Below are 22,823 nucleotides of genomic sequence, written 5' to 3' on the forward strand. Positions count from 1 at the left end.
ATGGAAAACTTTTTTCTCAAAATATATGACTGTTAGTTAACCTAAATCTAAATAAGCTAGCCTTCCATCACAAAAGAGGTCTGCACTCAAAATCACACCTGGTAACCATTTAAAAGCATGTTAAAGTTAATATTAGTGGAAAATACTAATTGAGAATATTGCAGAGCTGGGAAGAATGCTGCCAGAGTAGGTGCTAATGGACTGATTTAGAGCAAAATATTGAGCCTAGATTTTTCACTTAGTTTCTGGCTTTTCTGCTTAGGAAGTATCTATTTTGATCTTTTTTTTTTTTTTTCCCCCGTTGTTGTAACCCACCCCCTTTTATCCCCAATAATTGTCAGAGGTAGTAATTTCATTCCTAATATGGTATGGAAGCAGATGTTGAGACCTTGATGTAGCCTCATGAAGCAGAATTCTCTTTTTCTAATCAACCCCAGAGAACGTGAATTGATCGAAAGTGTTTGTTGGGAAGTCTTAATGCTAATAACATTTAACTGTGGTTTTTTTTTTTTTTTTGGAAGGGGGAATAATGTAGGTTTCAGAAGCAGCAAATCAGTGTCTTTTAAATCTGAAAATCTTACCAGGTATGTTTCAGGGTGGTAAGTAGGTGGGCTGTGGGCCTTATTGATGTGGCACAACTAAAGCTTTGGCTGTATCCAACAGGAACTCTTTGCAGGTTGCCCAGAGGCCCCTTAATTAAGCGTGTATGCGTTCAGCATTGAGAGCCTGCATTTGTGCGTAGGGATAGAGTAAAAGTTGACCATTACTGGAAATAATGACAGCCTGGGGATGAGTGAGTGCTTCCTGTGTACAAGAGTAAGATAAGACTACGATTTTCTTTCTTTCTTCCTTTCCTGCAAAAGAGGGGGCTGAACTTCTTTGTAGAGAAAATCTCAAATGCATTAAAAGGGGAGGGGGGGAAGACCAGCTGTTCTGTTTTACAGAACAGTTTTTGGTGGTCTGGAACGATATAGTGTGTATTGGAAGATAACTTGTTCTTTCCTTACTTTACATATCTAGGAAAAGGAAGGGCAAGATTAGATAATCTAGTGCAAGCTTGCACCAGACGGTTAAAGAAAACATGCCTTTAAATGGCATGTTAGGTGTAATTTTTTTTTTTTTGTATGAGAACTTTTTTTTGGTGGATAGTTTATTTAGATTTAAGTTAATCCAATAAAAATAACTATCCAAACATGATTACTTCCGATTTAAATTGAATACGTACATATAAACTTTCCTCTGTTTTAACAGAAGTGAATTAGAAACCCCATCAAATTTATGTAAGACCTACCTATAGTTAGAGCGCTGTTTTCAGGGAGGATTCAGGAGGAATTGCTGTTGTGCCTATGGTAGTAGAGTCAAAATCCAGCATCCTTACCTGTTACCTCAATGTATCATAAATCAAATGAAGAGCAAGTTCCAGACATGGTGAAATTCGAAGCGCTTTATTATTGTCATCCTCCTCTTTGTGCTTTTATGGTCAACCCCACATCAAGGCCAAAAAAAAAAAAAAAAAGGTAATTTTAGTGCTCTGGGTCACAGACAGGCAAAAACACCAATCTTGCTAGGTGGTGTGACAGAAATTCCTTTGCAGTGTAGGCTATATTTGTGGGTGTCAATTTAGGGACATGCACCCCTGTAAATTCAGGAAAAAGATTGTACAAAGAAAGATGAAAATACAGTAAGATGGTTATGTAGTAACTATGCTGCAAGTTATTTTGTACTGTCTTCAGTGTTGTAATCAATAATACTTGCTGGGAAAATGTGTTTGCCTTCTAGAGAGACTATTTTAATTTTTAAGTTCTTTTTGTCCTATTTTCCTTGATTTTTTTTTTCTCCCTCCTCCTTTTTATGCATCTCTCTCATTTCTATCCTTCCATTCCATTTCTATCCATAAACTGCTCAGTAATGAAATGGTCATGATGTGGAAAGTTATTTGAGTTTTAGGGTAAACAGCTTATATGATGCTGATAGAGAGCTGAAGGGTTCACATCTGAGTCACTGTTTCAGCATGAGTGCGGAGTTGGGAAGATATCACCACATCACCCCAAACATCATTTTGCCTCGTGTTTGAGTATCTTCATGACCCTGCAGCACAGAAGCATGATTTTGGAAATCAAGGCTTAATTTCTACGTGCTGGAATTTGCCGTGGGAGCTGCAGATGTAGGTCAGGGTTTCCCTGGTGCCAGCCCAGCCCTCGGCTTTCCAGAATGATAGTACTCTGGTTCCTGGTGTGTCTTGCAATGAACTTCACACTGCTTTGTGTCCCCTCCTGTTCAGGAAGAAATTGCTTGCTGATACGTGTGATATCATCGGTGAGCAAGTTCTGTGGTAGCCTGGGGAGAGGGTTAATCTGTGCCTGAGACTGCAGCTCCCCAACAGCCTGATCTCATCTTGCTCGTGCCTATGGCCCTTCCCTCCCCTGCTTCTCCACCCCCTCTCCGTTCTGGCTCCAGTTCTCCACTAACCTTTTGCCAAGCCGTTTCAGCACTCTTAACAGGGAACAAAACTAACCAGACAATAAAAAGCGAGTAGCTTTTCTGGGATATGTGCTGAAACAGCTCAGCAGAGGGTCCACGAAGTGCTGTAGCTGGCACAGGGGAGAGGGCAGGAACGAACAGCTGGAGGTGGGATGGCAGCAGCTCCTGCCAGAGCAGCTCTGGAGCAGCAGCCAAGAGCATTATTTCCACCAGGGCTTGTGCAGAAGGCGCCCTAGGAGGGGAGGGTGTCCTGGAAGGGGTGGGAAAGGTGAGCCTCCTGCAGCAAGCTTAATTTATGTTCAGCTGTGAGAGGGGAAAACAGCATATGTTCTTTATTATTGTACCTTGAGTCTCACATAGCACAGTTGTGTGTGCTTTTGTAGTAGATGAAGTGACTCTGGGGAGGACTGTAATGGTTTGGGCGCTGGGAGGATAGAACTATAGGTGGGCGCTGGGCACCAACAGGCACTCAACTTTATTTCAAAGATTTCCCTTGAGTTCTCTTGATTAGAGAAAAATGAAAATGTCTCTCCCTTGCTTTGTGGCACACTGCATGTAGCGGTGTTTGGCTGCTTCTGTGGGATCCTTAATGTCAGTTTTAGCTCCCCAATACCAGGGCTGTGACCTGGGGTTGGATGCAGGAACTGTGCAGTCTGTCTTCCCCGTCGCTTACAATGATTCCTTTCATGCAAAGAGCTTACAGTAGGCAACGACTCGAGGTTGAATTGTCGTATTAGACTCCTTAGATCCAAGCTACAAACATTTTTGTTGTTTATGGAAGGGATTAGGCTAGCGCAAAGAGCAAACATTTGTAGCCTGGAACACACTAGTCCTCACAAACATTTTAATTGCCTCGAGTTAGGTGGAAGTCAGTTAGTTCAAGATTTAGTAAAATAAGTTCAGTGATCGCGTACTTCTTAAAAAGAGTCTAACTCCTCCCATCCCAGGTAGACATATACTCACATGCACCGCAATGTTATGCGGGATTACCAGAGCTGAAAGGCATTTCTTTTTAAGAAGAGATTATTTGATGATTACGTATTGCAGCATTTCTTTGCACCTTTCTCTAAAGCTTATGACTCTGAGATAAGGTAATGGACTGCACGGACCATCTATCTCATGGCAGTTTACATAGAATTGTCTGTGCAGAAGTTGTACCAGTTTTATTTTACCAGAATTGCAATTTTTTTTATCTACTTAGTTTACTTTAATTGACGACCCTAAATACTTGAATTGACTGTGCAAGTATTGGTTTACTGATACAGAAGTGATCCAGAGTTGCGTTACTACTATAAGGCTCCTTTCGTATCTCAGTAATGACATGCATTTCTCTAATAAGCAAAACAAAGCCATCCTTCCACAAGATAAACAAATATTTATTAACTAACAGCTTTATAGAAGGAGGTCTTTGGATAGGCTGGGTATGTATTTCTAGTGTTCACTCTCTGTATGCCAGTGTCATGATCTTGGATCACCACCTGCTGTCTGCTGAAAGAATTCATCCGAAATCACATTTGCTAAACCACAGTACGTTGCACTGAAATGTCCCTAGATTCCACCCTTCTGTAAGGTACTGCTAAGTTCATTTACTTACAGTTGTGCACTTAGCTTGGAGCTACAAAGTTCATTAGTTAAGTTAAAGCTGCATAAACTCTTAGAAATGTGTCCCCCTTAGGGATTTTTCACTAGCTCAACTAAATTGTTTTTTAGACAAAATGTGAGATGGGCTTTAACTGAAATATGTAGACAGAACCCTAAGTTGAAGGAGGAAGTGCCACAGCAGCCTCAGTTGGCATCTGCAAGCACATGGCCTTGCCTTTGCAGGGCTGAGAAGAGGAGGCTGAAAAGGGAAATCTGAGTGACATCCCATAACCTTCTTGTGCCCTGAGGAGTTGTGTGCTGATGCATCAGCACACGTCAAAATTTTGGATGAGGGGAGCTGTTTTGGATCCCTACCTGGCTGTAGATGAGTGCTTTTACTGGCGAGAGGGGAATGGAACGGCTATAAAACATGCTTTGCTTGGGTTCTGATGTGTTGTGCTGAATTTTTTCTTCTTCTTCTTCTTCTTTTTTTTTTTTTCCCTTCAAGGGGCATGCGTTTGGTTAATTACACTGGGTGACCGTTGCGCTGAGCAGCCTTTCCCTGCTTTGTGAGTCGGGGGCGGCAGCTCCTGTAGCTGGCGCAGGGGGATATTGGCTCATGGAGAGAACTGAGTACCCAGGAACTGCTGGAATTGTTCCTGCCTCCGGCTCCCCTCCTGGGGGTGGCCAGCCACCTTGTACCGTGGCCGAACGCATCGGCTGCCTGCCCCGACTGTTAGATTTATTTCATGCCGTCACGCAAGCTGGAAACTGCAGTAGTTTAGGGGTAGCTGCAGTTGAGTTTTCCTTGTTCTGTGGCAGCATCCTTGCACGTATAGCTGGGGGTGGTGACTGCTCTTGGACGTGCCCGGCTTGCTCTGTGGCTGTGTTTGAGCCAAGGTTTTAAGAGAGTTTTGTGAGTTGGAACAGGCAAGACTGGCAAGGCAGCAGTGAGGGATGTTGTAGAGATTGGATAGACAAAATGCTTTCCGTCCTTTTAGTTGCCTCGCCTCCTGCTTCACCAGGAAGCTTAGGATTTTTACAGTGATCTTTTGTATATGAGAAGTGGGAAGAGCGATGCCTTTGATTGGAGGGTTTTCTGTGGCGGGTTAGGAGTGGAGGAAGGAATCCAGGTTCTGTGTTTGAAATAAAATGGGATTTCTATTGATTTATTTATTTTTAGTCCTTGAAAATATGAAGTGTTCTGCAAATGTTGAAATTTGGTAGAATGACAGAGTCGGGTAGAATTTGTGTTTGCAAGATAACAGCATGTCACAAAACTTGTAGAAAACTTTTTTTTTTTCCTTACAGAGTTCTTTTTTACAGACCCTAGTGGAGATGGAAGAAACATAATTTTAAAGCATCAAAGGAAATTAAAATTACAAAAAAATTGAACTGGAAATGTACACATAATGATATGAAGAGAAAAGTAATTTGAAACACAGATACTCAGTGGGATGATGAAACCTGGACAAGCAAATTAGTGAAAGATCTACAGATAACCTGAGACATTTAAATTAAAGCTACCTTTGCAATAAAAATATCTCTGTGTATTAGTGAAGCTAGAAAAAAAATTAAGTGACAATGGTATTAAAAGCATTGTATTTTGCACCAGAAATTCTTTATTTAAAAGTATTAGGAAGGTCAGAGAGAAGTAATAATTACAGTTACCAGGATATTTTGGCTTATCAGGCACGATTAATCTCGAGATGAATATGTATTATCAAAACACCACAAAAAACAGAAGAGAGAAATACCATTTCTCACCCTTGAGACAATTGTAGGTAACTGAGGAAGGGAAAAAATATATTTAAAAGGCTGAAGTGCATTTCAACTAGAAGGAACCATTTTAACTGTGAGGAAAAACTGTTGTTGAAAATAAGATTATGTAAGGCTTATGGGTTGGCATTTTTAGTAGTGTAAGAGTGAGATTAAACAAAACACTGGCGAATGCTCTTTAGGGAGCAATCCTGCACTGTTGAGAAGATGGCAATAATAGGTTTTGTTTGCCTCTAATTAGCATTCTCTTCCTAGTATCAGGGATGCTACCAACTCGTAAATCTAGTTTAGTTTCTCGTACAGTCTGTCCTCGGTTGTCCTACCAATTTTAAATGTTTTTTTTAAATCTATTTCACATTTAGCTCCTATATATATATATACGTATAAAAATAAAAAGACAATATGGCCTGTACTGGTGAAATTTTGTAATTGAAAATATGGTTAAGTGGAAAACTTGGAAAGGCAGCAATATGTAATCAGAGTAGAGCTGTCATGGCAGGCTAAAATTTTTGGATGGATGAGTGATTTGGTTGATGATATCCAGCTTGCAATCGGATATCCATCACTCATCCTCTCTTCCCTCCCACTCGTAAAACGCGCCCTGCAAATCTTGGTGATGGTTTAGATGAAGTTAGAAGTCCCCTGCTTTTGAAACTGAGAATGGCGAAGAAGTGAGTGGAAGTTAATGGATGGTAGAGCTGCCTCTCGGGGGGGTGGGGGGGGTGGGGGAGGAATCCTGTTTTCAGAAAATGTGCTTAATGTCAAAAATCTCCGTGTAGCTGCTAGCACGCGATACAGTGCTGCGACCGCTCAGGCTGAGCGTAGGCAAGTAGCTGAGCACTGCTGTGGCACTGCTGGCCGTTGCTGGCACATTTGTGTTAATTTTCCTTTCTCAGATAAGGCTGCAGAGTTGTGTTTCTGCAAACAGCGAGGCTTTGCAAGGATTGGAGTTCAGTTAATGAAACTGTCTGTTGTTCAGCGGGGGCCAAGGCTGCAGCTCCGCTCTGCTAAATGGTATTGAATGCCCTTCCTTCTCCTTCTCCCTCGCTGCAGGAGCGCGCGGCCACGTGGCCCCCAGGGGATGCAGACCAGATAGGCTAATGTCAGAGCAAATTTGGGATTCAGCCAGGGTCTGAATGACCCAGCGTTGGCTGGAGGTGTGCTGAATTTATCACCGTTTCATTCGCCTGGAACGGAAAGCTGCCGGTAGTCTGATAAAGGGACTGAAAGGTTTGTCCAGCTTCCCCGGAGGTCTCTTCAGCCCCCCATGCGCTCTGCTGAAAGGCTACTTTGTAACTGCCCTCTCTGCTTTTCCTATCTACAGGATGCGAAGGGTGGTTTTCCTTTTGCTCCATTGATTTAAGCATACTGGTGTCAGGATTGGCTCAACTACCTCCGGGCTTTGTGGGGGAGGACCCAGGGCTGGAACAGCAGCCAAAATTTAAAATCTGGATTAGTCTGTTGACACACACATAAATCAAACAGCCCTCCTATCATAAATCTTTTCCTTGAATTTTCCCGCTGTGACGGTGAAAGCGGTAGAAGCAGTGCAGCAGTCTGGGCTTCCCAGGGTTGAGTTTCAATGTCAAGGCTGTTCTCCTTTACCCCAGGTGACTGAATTCAGCTCCCTGCTCTCCCTTCTGTCACAGTCCAGCAGTGGCTGTATTGCTGCATGCGTTGGTGATGGCTTAATTTAATTTAATTTAATTTTAGTATTAAGGCTCTCTTGAAGCATGGTGGGGTGGGATTTTTACCCTCTTTGGAGATATCTTTTGTGTGGTCAGTTACCTATTTCAGAGACATCCAATTGGTATCAGCTACATCTGAGGCAGTGCTAAAAGCTTCTAAAGTCCCCTATCCTAGCACAGAGATCTCTGTGGGATGCCTTGAGCTGAGGGAGTAGTGTGTAATTAACGCCTTGCATGAATGTAGGGTTGCTTTTGACAGGGACAGGATGGGTGTGCTCCAGGCTTGTGTTCTCAGCTCAGTTCGCCACAGCTCTTACTTGTCTTCTGCATGGCAAGCAAAAAGCAACTAGGATTTTCCAGCAGTTGGGTACCGGGCATCGGTGTTCTGTACTCAGTACTGCCAGGGCAAAGGAAGGGGCTGTTTCACAGATTGAGCCTAAAACATGGCGGGAGGATGTTTCCACTTACAGAAACGAAGTAGGGAAGAATATGCATGTAGTCTGCAGAGCTGTGAAGGTCAGGCAGGAGGAGATGGACCCGGATACAGTATTTCTAGGGATATTTAGAAGTTAAAACCCTGTTCTTTTATCTGGATTTTCTTCTCTGGTTCAAGGTAGTCAGTGCATCCTCTCCCTTCCCGAATAATGCCATGCTATGCTTAGGGTATTTTGTGAGATTACAAGGTTACGCAAGTTGCAGACCCTGTAATTTGGTCTTGTTATGCCACCCAGTAATGAGAAAGGAGCCCTAAAGAGATTAAGAGAACAGTCTTGTGGCTCGCAGGAGCAAGGTGTGCTCTTTTTGATAGAGAAGATAACTGAAGACTGTGCAATAATGTGATGGCAGTGGGTAGCATATTTACACAGACTCTATGGGATATTGCACGTTTGTAAACGATTTCTCGGGATGATGTCCTGATCCATCTTTTGCAGATTATTAAAGCTGTTTTCTTCTTTCTTCAGGGTAACCAGGAGCCAGCAGCCACTCCTGATGCAATGGTGCAGCCATTCACCACAATCCCATTTCCGCCACCCCCACAGAATGGGATTCCCACAGAGTATGGGGTGCCACACACTCAGGACTATGCAGGCCAGACCAGCGAGCACAATCTGACGCTCTACGGAAGTACGCAGCCGCATGGAGAGCAGAGCACGAACACGGCCAGCACGCAGAACGGATCTCTTGCAGTAAGTGCAGAAGGGTGCAGACCAGGAGAACGAGGCAGCACTTTTCAGATGATACAGTGTTTTTTCCAAAGCAAGATGAGATTGCTGACTGTTTCGCCATGATGCAGCAAATCAGTGATAGATATAAGAAGGAGAGAATTACAAAAGACCTCAGGTTCTGATGTTGCATTATTACGTTCCTATCTTTCCCTTATGCGTGTCCATTATCTGCAAAGAAAATGACACTTGAGGTGATGGTGTTTTTACCTGTAGCTTGCAAAAATATTTTGTAAAAGATTGTCTCTGGACAACGCCACCAAAAGTATTGGTTACCTTGAGCTAACTGGTGAACAGTTCAAATAAATGCGATAAAGGCAAATTCAGGAAGGTTGACAGTACAAAGGATTAGAGTGAGCACATGTATTCTAGGTGTAATCCCAATATGTTTCTGTTTTCAGGAAGCTAACAGAGCATAGAAATACTTTTCATTGACTTCATGAAGATGGCAGGGAGCTTGAAGGGGCAAAGATAGGAGAAGACCTCTCAGCTACTATGTCTCCATTACCAAACAAAGATTTTTACCTTCTTACGCTTTTTACTTTCTTCTTCCCATGGCCTGGAACTGGCACTGGGCAACATGCTGGCAGATTATCCCAGAAAAAGCTTTATCCATCCCGTAAGCCACTTGTTAAGACTTAACTTCCTAATCAAGAGCCTTATGGTGAGAGCCTTCAGTGCTCAGGGGTGGATTTAATCTGGTAATGCTTTCAGTTTTGCTTGTAGTTGGGTGTTCGGCTCATAGAGATTATTTTTCCCCCCCTGTAAGTACTGAGTGAATTTAATGCCAACGATCGGAGGAACTGATAGTGCCAGCTCAAACGCGCGTGGTTCCCTGGCGCATGGTTCCCCGCGTGTAGCTCTGCTTTTTCTGCAATGGGTGGTGGCTGCACAGTTGACAACGTTGGTTAGGACTTTGATAAGGTATCTTTGAGTTTATCCTGGGAATGTCACAGCTTCAATGCCTCACAGAAGAGGAGAGTGCAGACCCATTTAAGGCACATTGGTAATGCTTGAGAAGAACTTCAAAGGCCTTCCTCAGCCTAAGGGCCAATACAAATGTAGACAAGAAGAGATTAAGCTAGAAATAAAACTTAGAGCTGATGTAAGGTATAGTGTGCAGTAATGCAAGCCATCATTTTAGTACCAGGTTGTCCTATGCCCTGCCAGCCTATAGCATCTGGACTGCCAGTCCGCAGCTTGAGAGCAAGCGACCGTTCCAAGGACTGCCAGTTTGATGTGAAGGATGGAGATGGGGAATAAAGCAAGGCAGCAGCTTTCCCCATGTATTTTTGCTGTTCCCATCTTTGTCCAGAGCTTAAGAGTGTTTCTTTTTTAATGGAAATGATGTGAGCCTTGACCTTGGATGTAAGCTTCTGCCAAACCTTCTGCTCCTCTTCCATATTAGGAGCCATCTCCACTGCACTGCAGGATAGAGCTCTGTGTTTCATCAACTAATGCAAACTCTGAGGAGCCCTCAGTATATGTGCACTGGCAGGGTGATGTGGTGATTGCTTGCTAGCCTCCGAAGAGGGAATAAGAGCCCATATGCGTGGGAGGGAGTGTTGCCCGGAAACCGCAGGGAGGAAGTTGTGTTGCCAGGAGGCTGTGGAGGGACTGTGACTGGGAGAGGTTAGCTGAGAAATAGATTGAATAACACGTAAACGTTTGTAGTGGCTATTGGAAACAGGTGGACATGTCTGCTCTGACCGTTTAACGTAGTTAAAGATGTGCAAGCTGAGCATGCAAAGTCAGGCGTGCAGACCATAGCTAGCCAGAAAAGGGTAAAGGCACAGATGAGCATGTTGTTCTTGTGGCTGGAATTGCTCAAACAGAGGATACCAGATGATCGTACGCGCAGAAATCCAGGAGGAGGGAAAGGTACCTCAGCCGAGGGCTTTCCTAGACTTTCTTACGTGCGTTGGCTCTTGGTTATCTTGGGTCCCTTTATCTTTCTGTACTGGATTCTTAGGGTATGAAGTTATTTTAATTCTGTGGGGTACCTTGGGATATATTTGCTTGTAACTTTTCTGCTTCTTGGTACACTGATTAATGACGTAGGAACTACGTCATTGGGAAAGAGGGAAGGTAGGAAGGAAAGAAGGCTTGGTAGTTCCTCAGGCTAAAGAGGGCTATTAAAACATAGCAGAACAGGTAGGTTATTTCAGCTTGAACACCCACAGCTCACGTCGAGCATCTTGTCCGTCGCGTATGCTGGTTAATGTTTGTTTGATATGCACGCTAAATCCATGCGGACTAGATGGCTGTGGTCTGAGACTTTTTGATTTATCATTTTGTCTTGCTCAAATAACTATGCTGACTTTAATACAGCGAAAAGCGATTGTGGGTGATACATGATCCAGCCCTCCCGTTCTTACAACTGACAAGCACAGCTGCTGTTGTGTGTGTGAAGACGATATTCCAGACTGAGAAGCCAGCAAATTTCTTAGCTGCTGACATGAAGCCTGTGCTCCCGGGGGGTAATTCAGGAATTCCTTCAACCAGACCGGTTAGGGCCCTTGTCGCATTTAAGAGCAGGACCCGTGCTGCTGTCTAGCTGGCTGTACAGAGTAAGATAGCAAAAGGTGTAGTGGGATGGCTGTTATTCCTGCCTTTTCAGATTCCTGCTTTTCAGTCTGTTAGTGTTTAGGATAATTGCAAAAACGTCAGAGACGATGGGGTGGCTTCAAGGTCTCTCATGGAAAGGGGGTTTTCATCTGATTGGGTACAGGTTATGTGAAATGAGTTCTGCCTCTTACACACAGGGTGGGAGCACCTCTCTGTAGAAGCTTGGCAGGTTCTGTAGAAGCTTGGCAGGTTCTGACAGACAAGTCAGATTGGATGACTTGAAATTAGTGGCGGTGTCCGTTGAGTTAATGCACTATGGTCTGGAAACCTGAGATTGAATATCAGCAAAGAACTTAAGGAAAATAAACTTTGAGAGTCAAAGTCCGTGCCTTCCTAGATATTTTTCTACAACGCATGCAACTACCGTGCAAATGGGAATGGCTGGTTGGTGCCATCAGCTAAGGATCAACTTGGTACTGGAGTTCTGAGTGTGTGGTGGGAAGGATTCAAACTCTGAGAGCATGGACAGGGGAAAAGAAATGGGTGTTTTGAGATTTTGGGATCTTCTTATTTTAGGATCAAGCCTCATCTGTGGGGCTTTGCTTGTTATCTGGCATGTGGGTCCTCCTGTGTTTGTTTTTTTTTTTTTTTTTTTTTTCTCCAAGCATCTGTCCTTTCTCTTGATACTGTCCCAAAGCACAAGCTAAAAGACTTGGATTAAAAATAGACCGAGGTAGCAGACCATATTTGGCCTACTCGGTCTGCCTGTAGCAGCCTGTCTTTTAAACTGTTGACACTTTGCATTTCACTTTATATAGTGCTGGGTCACCTGGTTTCTTCTCCCTTCTCTTTTTGTAGTTTACATTAGTGTGCTTATCCCTAATGGAGACACTCATCACAGATAGCTCAAAGTGGAGATGCTAATTAGGCTGCAGTTCCTCAGGCAGCTGATCTGATCTAAAGGTTCACTGCTGTCAGAAAGGAGAGGTCTGGCTGTCCCCTTCACTGGCTCCAAAGACAGACTCCCACTCCTCTTTACTGGCTCTGGCGTTCCTTATGCAAGCCACTTTAATTCACTGACCTGACTGAAAGCTGTCCTATTCTTTTGTGGGTTAGTGAATTCAAGTGGCTCTTGGAGGAATCCAGCAAATGCTGCTGTTATCGCAAGCTAAGCGTGTGGAGTGCGTGGCCAGAAGCTGAAAGCAGTTGTCAGCTTGCTGCATCTCCTGGTAATCTTCCCTCTGAGGGTAGAATAATCATCCCCTGAACTAAAAAAGCTTGCTTGATAGTAAATGCAATGTACTTAATACTGTGAGCTGATTATTCAAGTCATTTCTCTTGTTAATGTCAGAGGGAAGAATTTGTGTTGATATAAATTACAGAATGCAGCTGGAGGTATAGCTGTACGGGAACAAGTTTATGTAAATTACATTGCATGAAAATAGCACGTGCTGTTGACTTGGTGTTACCTTGTCATGAACTAATATAAAGCATTATTTAATCACAGAGCATCCTGTCTCTCAACTTCTTGACATGCCATACTGAAACATATGTTAACTTCTTTGGCACACTGTTAACAAAAATAGACGTGCTGATTTCTTAAAGAAGACACATCTGTGGTGGGAGACACCTACATATCCCATTCAGAAGCAAGATGGGGAAGCTGTACAGTCATCTAGCTGTGCCCCAGATATCACTCACTGAAGGATTCCTAACTTACTTTTGCAACGTGTGGGTGATGTTACAAAGATGACTTTCCTTTGGGTATTTCTTGCCTAGTCTGAGATTGAAGAGTTCTCCTTTGTAATTATTTACCATCATTTTAGTAATTAAAGCAGTTGCTCATGTGAGGTGAAGAGTATGTTTAATTAATAGCCTCACTTGTTTTCTGGTACTGTTTAGTAGGTAGGCATAAGGAGGAACTGGCTTCATATGACTAGCTAGCCGCTGATTGTTTGGACACCTCAGCTTGGAAACTGCTGTCTTAAGGCAACAAACTCCAGCATTTAACATCGGGAATTTGCTTTGAGTATGAGGCAGGTTATTTTATTTGTCAGCACTTGTAGACTTGTGTCCAGTGAGGCAGATTTAGAAATGATTTTGAAAGAAAGAGGAAATAAATCAGAAAATACCATTATGTCAGAGTGTACAGCTGTGGTGCTTCTGCATCTTCAAAAAGGTTATAGCAGAACTAGAATAAGTCTAGAGAAGGAGAATAGTGTTGATGGAAAGGATGTAACAGGTTCTTTATGAGAAGAAACAACCTTCACTTAAAAAAAAAAAAAGAGATCATAGATGGACGAAAGAATCTGACAAATGTATAGAATCTTGAATAGGGTGGGGAAGAAAATACGAAACTTGCCCATTTTTGCAATTACTAGGATGCATGCAGGCAATGATTAGATGGTATGTATAAAACGAAAGAAAGGGTTGCTTTTGTCTTTATTTTTTCATATAAAAAAAGAATTCAACTGTGGAACTTTTGGCAACAGACGCTTTGGAAGCTGAGAGTATAATCGAGCTCAAAAAACTCATTAAACCAGTCCATGGACGATAGATTCGTTGCCAGTGACCAACTACAAAGACATGAACTGGCTCAGTTTGCTGGAGGCTGGGAGAGCGTGCTGGAGAAGCATCACTAGACATTTGCCCTATTCTTATGTTCTTCCACAGATGCTCTATTTGGCCGTTGTCAGAAAGAAGATTGTGGGCTGGACAGATTTTTAGTCTGTCATTGTGTTAGCCGTTCCTGTTGGCTTAGAAATGCAATGGTCCAGAGATGGACCTCTGCTCGGGAAGTCTTGCTACCTTCTCCAGCTTGTCAGAGCATTCCTGTCTTATAAGAAATGGAGTGGAATTGGTCACAAAGGTTTTGGCCTTGTGACCAGCAGAGCGGGTGTTTCATTTCACCGCTGCATTGAAGAAGAAAGTTAGAGAAGCCTAGAGGAAAACTAACACACAGAAGAAGAAAAATTTGAAAAAAAAAAAAAATCATTGCATTGAAAATGTTACATGACATGTTAGATGTGTCTTCATTGTGCAGGGTGATCAGCCAACTATATTCCTTTATATATCAGTTTATGTTTTGATTTTAGGTGGGGGGTATATCTTTTTGTAATGAAGAAAATTAACAAAATGACCTAAGTTTTAGAATGTCTGAAAACAGGCAACTGACAAGCAGAAAAAAAAATATGCCTTAGTTTAATCTAACTAGATTGAAAACAGTTACAAGTATTGTAGAAGTTGTTTGGTGCATCCTTGGCCAGTTTTTATGCAGTTTTTGGCATATGGAGTATTTGGGGGTGCTGTGCCTGAAGTGTAGCCTGAGTCTTGTTTATATAACCATGCTGGCATCTCTGGAGAATCACGACATGGATATAATTTTAAAATGAAATTTACTGTTCTTGAAAGGTGGTTGTTATTTCTGCATTCTTCTGTGTGATAAATATAACATAGGCAGCAAAAGTTCCTATGCCCTTTGTTTTTGGATGTGAATCTCAGTTATGCCCTAGTAGAGTGGGATGTGGCATGGGAGGGGTTTAGTGACCATTATCAAATTCTTTGCTCATTTTTCTACCAAACCTGCTTAGTAGACATGTATTTACTGGTGAATGGTGATTTTGATATAAATACTTCGTTGGAAGTTGCTGAGAGCTTGCTGTGTTGCCTGCACTGTTCTTCCCCATAGGAACGTTACCATCTGCCAGTCGTTAATTTTGGTCATTGTCTCCACATTGTTCCTCAAGCTCTTGATCAGCATCCTCCTCCCCTTATCTTTGTTTGTTTATTTTTTTGATCCAAAACCACTCTAGCAATAGTGGAGGGAGCACAATCTGTCTCCCAAATTCTGTAAACTACCCAAGGCCCCTCTTAAATAGAGGCTTTTTTTTTTTTTTAATAAGAAATTTTTTTGCAGTAATTCATGTATTATAAGCGTCTCATTATGATTCACAACATTTTGGACTTTTTCCTGGGGGAGAGGATGGGAGATTGTCTTTTGCTTTTCTGTAACTTTAATCTGAAGCAATTCCAGTTCTGTTTCCATCTCCCACTTGCTTCTTCGGAATGTACTGTGTGTTAATAGGCTCTGTGCTGGCCTGTCGCATTGGTGTTTGTCTCGCTCCTCTGTGAGTTAGCCCTGCGTCTGTTCACGCAGATATCTGCTCCAAGCTCAGGTGCATTGGAGCCTTTGTGTCTTTTCCTCCGAGGAGAAACGCTAAGCAATTGCTTGTTTGCCAGCTGCTTTAGGACAGAAGAGTCCAGTCGAGGGGTGGAAAGGTAGCTGGACAGTTGCCCCCAAAAGCTTGCAGAACACCCTAATGTTGTTCAGGCTTCCTTCTTCCCTTTTGCATGCGTACATGCACGCTCCTCTTTGCACACGAGCTGCCTTGTTTTGCATGAGGTTTCTGTACTGTTGGTGAGAGCAGGGAAGGAGAGGTGGCATGGGGACACAGGGAAGAAGCAGTTAAAGTAAAACAAATATTCCTAGTCCTGAGCTCCAATACTTTTCTCAGTGACCTTGAACAGAGTTCAAGGCTCGTGTGTGCAGGCATGAATGACGCTATGACCTGTGCAGGTAGACCTTACACAGAGTAGGGTGAGGAGGTAACCCAGCTCCAGTGCTGCTTTCAAATGCAGGCTCTTTGCCGCTGTATGTCTCTGCATGGCTGGAGTAAAAGCATTTGAGAGCTAGGCAGCGAGCGCTAGCTGCCTTGTGTGCTGCGTTGCGACCTGCAGCGAAGGGAGAAGTCTGGTTCTTCAGTGTGCAGTGTTGACATGAGGCCAGGAGGAAGGAGCTGAGCTGAAACTTGATGCCGGGGAAGGATTCGGGGTGGGGAGAGGGTGCTTGGTGAAATGCAGGCTTTTACCATGTGACTGGGTCAGGGTAACACTGTTGCCAGTCTCCATTATGCGCTGCCTGAAAGCAGGCTCCAGGCCCTTCCTTTCATCTCCTTCCTAATGAATTAAGACAAGGAATAACCATAAGGGGGGGGAGGGGGTAAGATTTGAGGAGACTATTTCTTTTATTTATGTTGTAGCTGAATGCGTGGCAGTAGACGAATGTATTGAGCTGACGTTATAGTGGCTGAAAGTTCAAGCCTTACCTTAGGGCCGTGGATGATAGAAATGCGGGAGTTGCAGCATCCAGAGAGAGAAGATATTTAATGTTAAAGTACTACCGCAAAACCGTGACACGTGAAAGCCTAAGAAAACGTTTGGGCATTCTGCTGCAGTCAAAAAGATAAAACTGGACTGAGAGCCTCTGTTTCTCCAGTCTGAAGCTTTTATCTTATTGTACACACCTAACAGGCTGCAACACTGATTGTTGTGTAGCAGCAGCACTCTGCCATATGCAAGAACAGCCGTGAGTGTTTTTGAGTAGGCCACTGTACATGATATATTGCACCCTAGGTAAGAGGGTTTTCTACCCTCTGTCTGCGAGCAAATGGATGGGAGAGGAGGTGGAAGCTGATTTCCTCACCCGTGGAAGCAGCAGATCCGTTCCTGTGCAGCTTATATATGAATTTAAGGACTAAAATGTTTTTGTTATAGCTGTTCAGAATCTGTGCCTTTAATAATTCACACTGCAGAAGATGGACTATGCATGTTTGTCTGTTTAAGGATCTGCCTGTGCGCATGTGCGTTTGCCTACTTTGATAATTTCACACACGGTCACGGGGAACCTACGCTTTGCCAAATGGCATTAGCGAGGCTCCAGGACGTGCCCGAAAAGGGATTGTAAAGCGATCCCTTCGAGCAAGAGCGTTGCTGGTCTAGGGGAGTTGTTTTGGAACGCTCACTTCGAGGCACTGTGTGGACTGGTGATGGATGAGCTCCCCGTCTGTTTTGTCCCTCTTGGACAGATTTGCCCTGAGGAGCAAAGGACTCTGATGGAGTCATAAAAATAAAACCACCAAATAGCATGGTGTGATTTAATCGCAAGCCAGCCGCATTGATTCTTCCCTTAGGGTGCACTGTCTGTATGTTTGGAGATGCGTTTTGTCACAGGGGTGAGGGTAGGGGAAGAGGAGGAGGTCAGGGAGAGGAAGGCAGCTTTTCAGATATGATCGAGTGGAGCTCTGTGAAGTTGTTCCTAAAAATTTGATGTTTAGGGGTGGATGAGCCTTAGCCAAATAAAAATGGTTGCTGCTTCTAGCCTTCTCCTGAGACTTGCATTCCTCTGGGGAGTAGAGATGCTTGCAAAGCAATATTGCTCCATTCTTCCTGTCAAGGCTTAATTTATACTAACCAGATCAAACGTGTTTTGTGCTGCCTGCACAGCCCCACTAAAATAAAATGGAAAGCTGCCACTGTTTCGCTCAGCGTGACAGGAGCCCAGTGCTTACTGTTAGTTTGCTCTTGTCAGTCCTTTGCAACCAATGTGCAAGTTCAAGGTTGTATCTGTAAGAGACGTTTCTGGCCAGAAGAAGCTTTATGTTAACGTTGCCGATTTAGTTTATCTCTGGGGAGTTGTTTCTTTCCAAATATCCATGAAGTGTTTGTTTACTGAATGGTGTGCGGGGCAGTCTACCGCGTCCAGTCAGTGATCAATCTGTGGGCAACTCCCTTGAGATTTCTTTTTCGTGGAGGTAGACAAATTGTGCATTTAAACAACCCCCAAACCTACTCAATATTAAGTTTTAAGGCCTGTATGTGTTCTTGCATGTGCCTAAAACAGACTGACTTTAGCAATTGCTTGGTCTTTGCATTCCCATAGAATTTTTTTTCATTTGGTGGTTAAGGAAGAAGTCAGGTTAGCATGTAAAGAAATGAAATGATGCTTAAAAGTGCATCATGCAGGTGGTCAGAGCATTGCTCCTACATGGCTGAGGCAAAGAACAAGAGAGGAGGGAGCGAGTGCTCTTTGAATACCCAGGTCTGTCAGTTCTTGCTGTTGGAAAGGGACAGGGCAATAAAACTGATCAGATAACAATCTTGCTTTGGTCTACAGTTACGAGTTTTTGAGAGCATTTTCAGACTAAAGTGCAGGAAATGCAAAATGCCTTGATGAGAAAACTGCAAAAGGGCTGTGCCTTTAATTTTAGTGCTTTGCCCAAACGTTACCATTTCCGACTGTGGGCCCAGCACAAGTGGCTGAGGTTCTGTTTCCTCCTTCTTCCCTATCTGCCTTGTATGTGTGGGTGTTACGGCTCTCTTCTGGTGCACTGGTCTCCTTTCTTCCACCACCTTTTCCTGTACTTTTTCTTTGCACAAGTAACCCTCCTTGACCACCCCTTGACCTGGCCTTGCCATACCAGTCAGCTCTTGGGAAATTTGTTCCAGTGTTCCCTTACTTTACCTGTGGAACTGGTAGCAGGAACTAGCACTTGGAGTTCTTGTAAACCCTGGAGTGGAAACAACTACTTCATGTCCTTGAGCTGACTTTTAAATGTGCTAAAATGTTAGTCAAGGATATCTGTAAGCTGTTTTAAATAGGAATTTTACTATTTAATTACAATTTTTCTTTTGGTATGGTATTTCTCGGAAGGGAGTTCAACAGAGCAGATGGATTTCTGGTACTGGTCTGGTGAAAAGCTGCCACTTCAGCTGTGGGATTTTGATTATTGTGTGAACATCCTGCCACGTGAGATTAGAGTGGGCATTATTACCTTCCAGTTGCAGGATATGAAAGATCCGCCTCTTCATTAGAGCTTTCATATGGTAACAGCTGAAGTGAGGGGAAAAAAAAAAGGGAAAAGAGAGAAGCAATTTAAGAAAACCAGAGGCAAGTCTACTAAGCTAAAAGGTGATATGAGGGGAAGGAGACTGAGAGCTCCTTACTGTTTGCTCATGGAAGGAAAGAGGAAGAACAACAGATCAATTGTTAGGCCTTACTGGCTTTATCAAAATAATTGTCAAGTGCTCAAATACCACAATCACAATCAAGTGTGGTACTAATACCTAAAAAGAGATAGATGAAGCACGTGAAAGGAATTTGTATGGTTTCCAGTCATGCACACACTTTTGTCTCTCTGATTTCAGCAGACAGAAGGAGGGGCACAGACAGATGGACAGCAATCGCAGACACAGAGCAGTGAGAATACCGAGAGCAAATCCACTCCGAAACGACTTCATGTGTCTAACATTCCCTTCCGCTTTCGGGATCCTGACCTTCGACAGATGTTTGGGGTAAGTTGCTGAAGCCTTTTAAGGTATAGCAGGCTCTCTTTCACCACAGGTGGAATACATGGTGCTGGTGTAGTGTATTCATGTGAGGAAAATGCCAATTTAGTCAGTATGCTGTAAAAATTTTGCTGGATGAGGGCAATAACTGTGTTCATACCAAGATTTTGCATGTAAGCTAACAGTTGATTGGGAAAACCAAAATGAAACTGCACCTTGTTTCCCAGTGAAGACTAGAATTAAGCGCTCCGTTGACTTAATATATCCATTGCAAAGCAATGTTTTTTGGTTGCTTAGAAACTTATTGAAATATTTATCTTTCCTCGTGTTCCACTTTTGCTATGAAAAATTGCTGCAAGAAATTGACCAACCAGCGATTGCATGTGGAAGAATTAGTACAAGTCAGATGTTATTTTACGTTGTGGATGACATACATTCTGTTTTGTTTTGACTGAATAGTTTCACCTCTATACTCTGGGTGCTGTTCATCTCAGCACATAAACTCTTTGGGGAAGGGTTTGTTCCCATGAACATAGGTAATGACTACTTCAGCATGGACACAGAGATAAATGAATTGGATGCTTTATGACCTAACCTCCAAGTGAAGTTATCTGTGTATCATCATCAGGAGTTTTTGACTTGTTGGTAGCATCCTTGGTTGATGGCATGTTCTAAAGTCTTTACAAATATTTCTTGTTATTTATAAAATTAACAGACTTGCAAGAAATGTTGCTGTCCGTTTGAAACGCAGTGTAGAGGCCTCAAGTCAGGGAATACCAAAGCTAAGGTTCCTCTTGCCACGCTTTGAGTGTGTACCTTGGACCTAGCAGGGTAGCCACCACCTACCCTTCCAAATTCTTTAGGATTCTTGTTTCAATTGTTGCATCTCTTGAGCCGTGGTTCTGTGTATGCATGCATATTTACACGTTCACACACTCACACAGACAGTAGTTACAGTATTGTATATTTGTTAAATTCATGGACTCCAGGTTCAAACTGCTGTAAATGAGAGAAAAAGTTATCTTGACCATTTGTAGTTTAGACAACAGAAAGTGAACAAAGTGTGCAGGAACATTAAAATATTCGGTGACGATCTTCAGGTCTGCTTGCCAGCAAGAGTCCAAATGACTACATATTGCGAGAATTCTTCCCTCCTTGTTCTTGGAGGGTTTCCTTTGGGCCGTAAGAAGCCATTTTGTGGGCGAGACCAAACTGAAGGGAGTGGTCAAAACTCAGGAGGGCAGAGCTGCTGTGCTTGGACAGGCTGGAGAAATGGGCTGACAGGAGCCTCATGAAGTTCAGCAATAGCAAGTGCAAGGTCTTGCAACTGGGAGAGAATAACCCTCTGCATCAGTACAGACTGGGGGCTGACTGTCTGGGAAGCAGCTCTGCAGAAAAGGATCTGGGGGTCCTGGTGGACAAGAAATTGAACATGAGCAGCAGGGCTTTGCAGCGAAGAAGGCTGACCGCATCGTGGGCTGTATTTACTCAGCGTAGCCAGCAGGTCCGGGGAAGTGATCCTTCCCTTCTATTCGGCACTTGTTAGACTGTATCTGGAGTGCTGTGCGCAGTTTGGGCTCCCTGGTGCAGGAATGATACTGACACGCTGGAGTGAGTCCAGCAGGGGCCACAAACGTGGTCAGGGCCCTGGAGAACGTGATATACAAGGAGACGCTGAGAGACCTGGGCCTCTCCAGCTTGGAGAAGAAAAGCTTAAGGGGAGATATTTTTGTTGTCTACCGCTACCTGATTGGAAGACATTGAAGGTGGAGCTAGATTTTCTTTGGAGGCACGTGGTTATAGGACGAGAGACAACAAATGCAAGTTGGAACATGGGAAATTCCAATTAGATGTTAGGAAAATATTTTTACTGTAAGGATGGTTAAATAGTGAAACAGGCCGCCCAAAGAAGTTGTATGAACAACTCTATCCTCAGAGGTGTTTAAGGCTCGACTGGACATGGCCCTGAGCAGCCTGATCTAATTAGACCTGCTTTGAGCAGGGTGTTGGAAAAGATGACCTCTGGAGGTCCCAACCAAAATTATGTTTCTAAGATTTCATGTTGTTAATCGATATAGAGGTCCATGGATGTTAAGAGTGCAGCAATGTTTTCAGGGTGAAGCTCATTTCCTGGCAATCTGTGGCCTCTGAATATTCTCAGTTGCCTCTTCTGCTTGTGTTTTTTGGCTTGCTTTTTTGCTGTTGCAGGGCTGTGCGGTAGGCAGTTCCGTCCGGTTTGGATAAACTGCCTGCTGAAATCACAGCCAGTTCTTGGACCACCTGCTACAATCTGTATTTAGCGCGCCCTGCTCTATGCCACTGCTGCTCCCATCTCCTGGGAGCTTTATCACTTACATAAACTGCTCCACACTGCTGCTGCCCCTTCCCTTGGGACCCATGCTTGGCTTGATGGCTGGCCCCTTTCACCCTTGTTCACATTGGACCAGATTTCCCCCTCCCCTTCCTTGTGGGGGAGGACATGGATGAGATGGAAATGGCAAGAATATTGCATCTTGCCCTGGTGACACTGATGCAGCTACTCTTCTCTCTGTTTTATCAATGGGAAGACCCAGGGAATTTGAATGAACTGCTGTCCTGAGAAGTGACTTGCAGAAAATGCAGCCTAACTGCTTTCAGTAAGGATTTCCATCTTTATCTGGGGCCCAAGTGGTGTCACTAGTTTTACAGTGGGGGGGTGAAACTCACTATATGTGCAGGTTTCCATTGTTCTCTAAGTCATTTGTTGTTGGTTAATTGTTTCTCTAGATGTCACCTTGAGTTCCAGCATGGTGATAGGATTTAATTGGGGCAAATGGTGTGTTCCCCATAAAACCTTTTGCTAGTTCACCTGATGCTGCTTTGTGTTTGCTGAGAGGCATGCATACCAGAAGATAGTTTATCTTTTGGGGCACAAAAAACCCACATGCTATTTTCCTGTAATAGAAAGCCTTGGTATTTTACCAAGAAAATAATCAATGATTCCTGTAGATCTCCATTTCTCTCTGTCAGTGCTGCTTCTCTCAGCATGCTCAGAACCTCAAGCAGGAATGCGGTTCTCCCTGAATCTCCCTCACTTCTACTTCTTTTTTGGGATCAGAGTGCTTTCCCTTGGGTGACTCACTGAAACCGACTCGGTCCCCTACAGGGGACTCCTGGTTGTCTGAGTCTTCAGCTGTGGCTGACTAGTAACCCCTACCTTCTCCCTCTCCTTTCTGTGTGTCAGGTCACATCGCCTCAACGTCATATCTGAGAGACTCAAAATCCTTGCCTGGAGTGATTTTCCAAAACTACTGTACAAAGAGAGAAATTGGGTAGACAGCAAAGCAGTGGAGGAAGAAATAAATGTGATGGTGGGGAAAGAGTAAAGAAATCCCTTAAG

General features: G+C 43.5%; 1 protein-coding gene across 16 annotated transcripts in view; it reads left to right on the top strand.

The window, feature by feature from the left end:
- The window catches only part of RBFOX2 (RNA binding fox-1 homolog 2), a 179,393-nt gene that overhangs the window by 109,419 nt on the left and 47,151 nt on the right, over positions 1-22,823 (top strand). For 12 of the 16 annotated variants that reach the window (XM_068943324.1, XM_068943336.1, XM_068943342.1 and 9 more), the window contains 2 exons: positions 8,492-8,716; positions 19,304-19,450. In XM_068943324.1, the coding sequence (XP_068799425.1) occupies positions 8,492-8,716; positions 19,304-19,450 (372 nt within the window). The remainder of the gene's footprint in view (positions 1-8,491; positions 8,717-19,303; positions 19,451-22,823) is intronic. The other 4 variants (XM_068943354.1, XM_068943417.1, XM_068943331.1 and 1 more) reach the window with 1 other exon arrangement.

This window comes from Struthio camelus, chromosome 1, assembly GCF_040807025.1.
Source record: "Struthio camelus isolate bStrCam1 chromosome 1, bStrCam1.hap1, whole genome shotgun sequence".
In the NCBI taxonomy this organism is placed as follows: domain Eukaryota; kingdom Metazoa; phylum Chordata; class Aves; order Struthioniformes; family Struthionidae; genus Struthio; species Struthio camelus.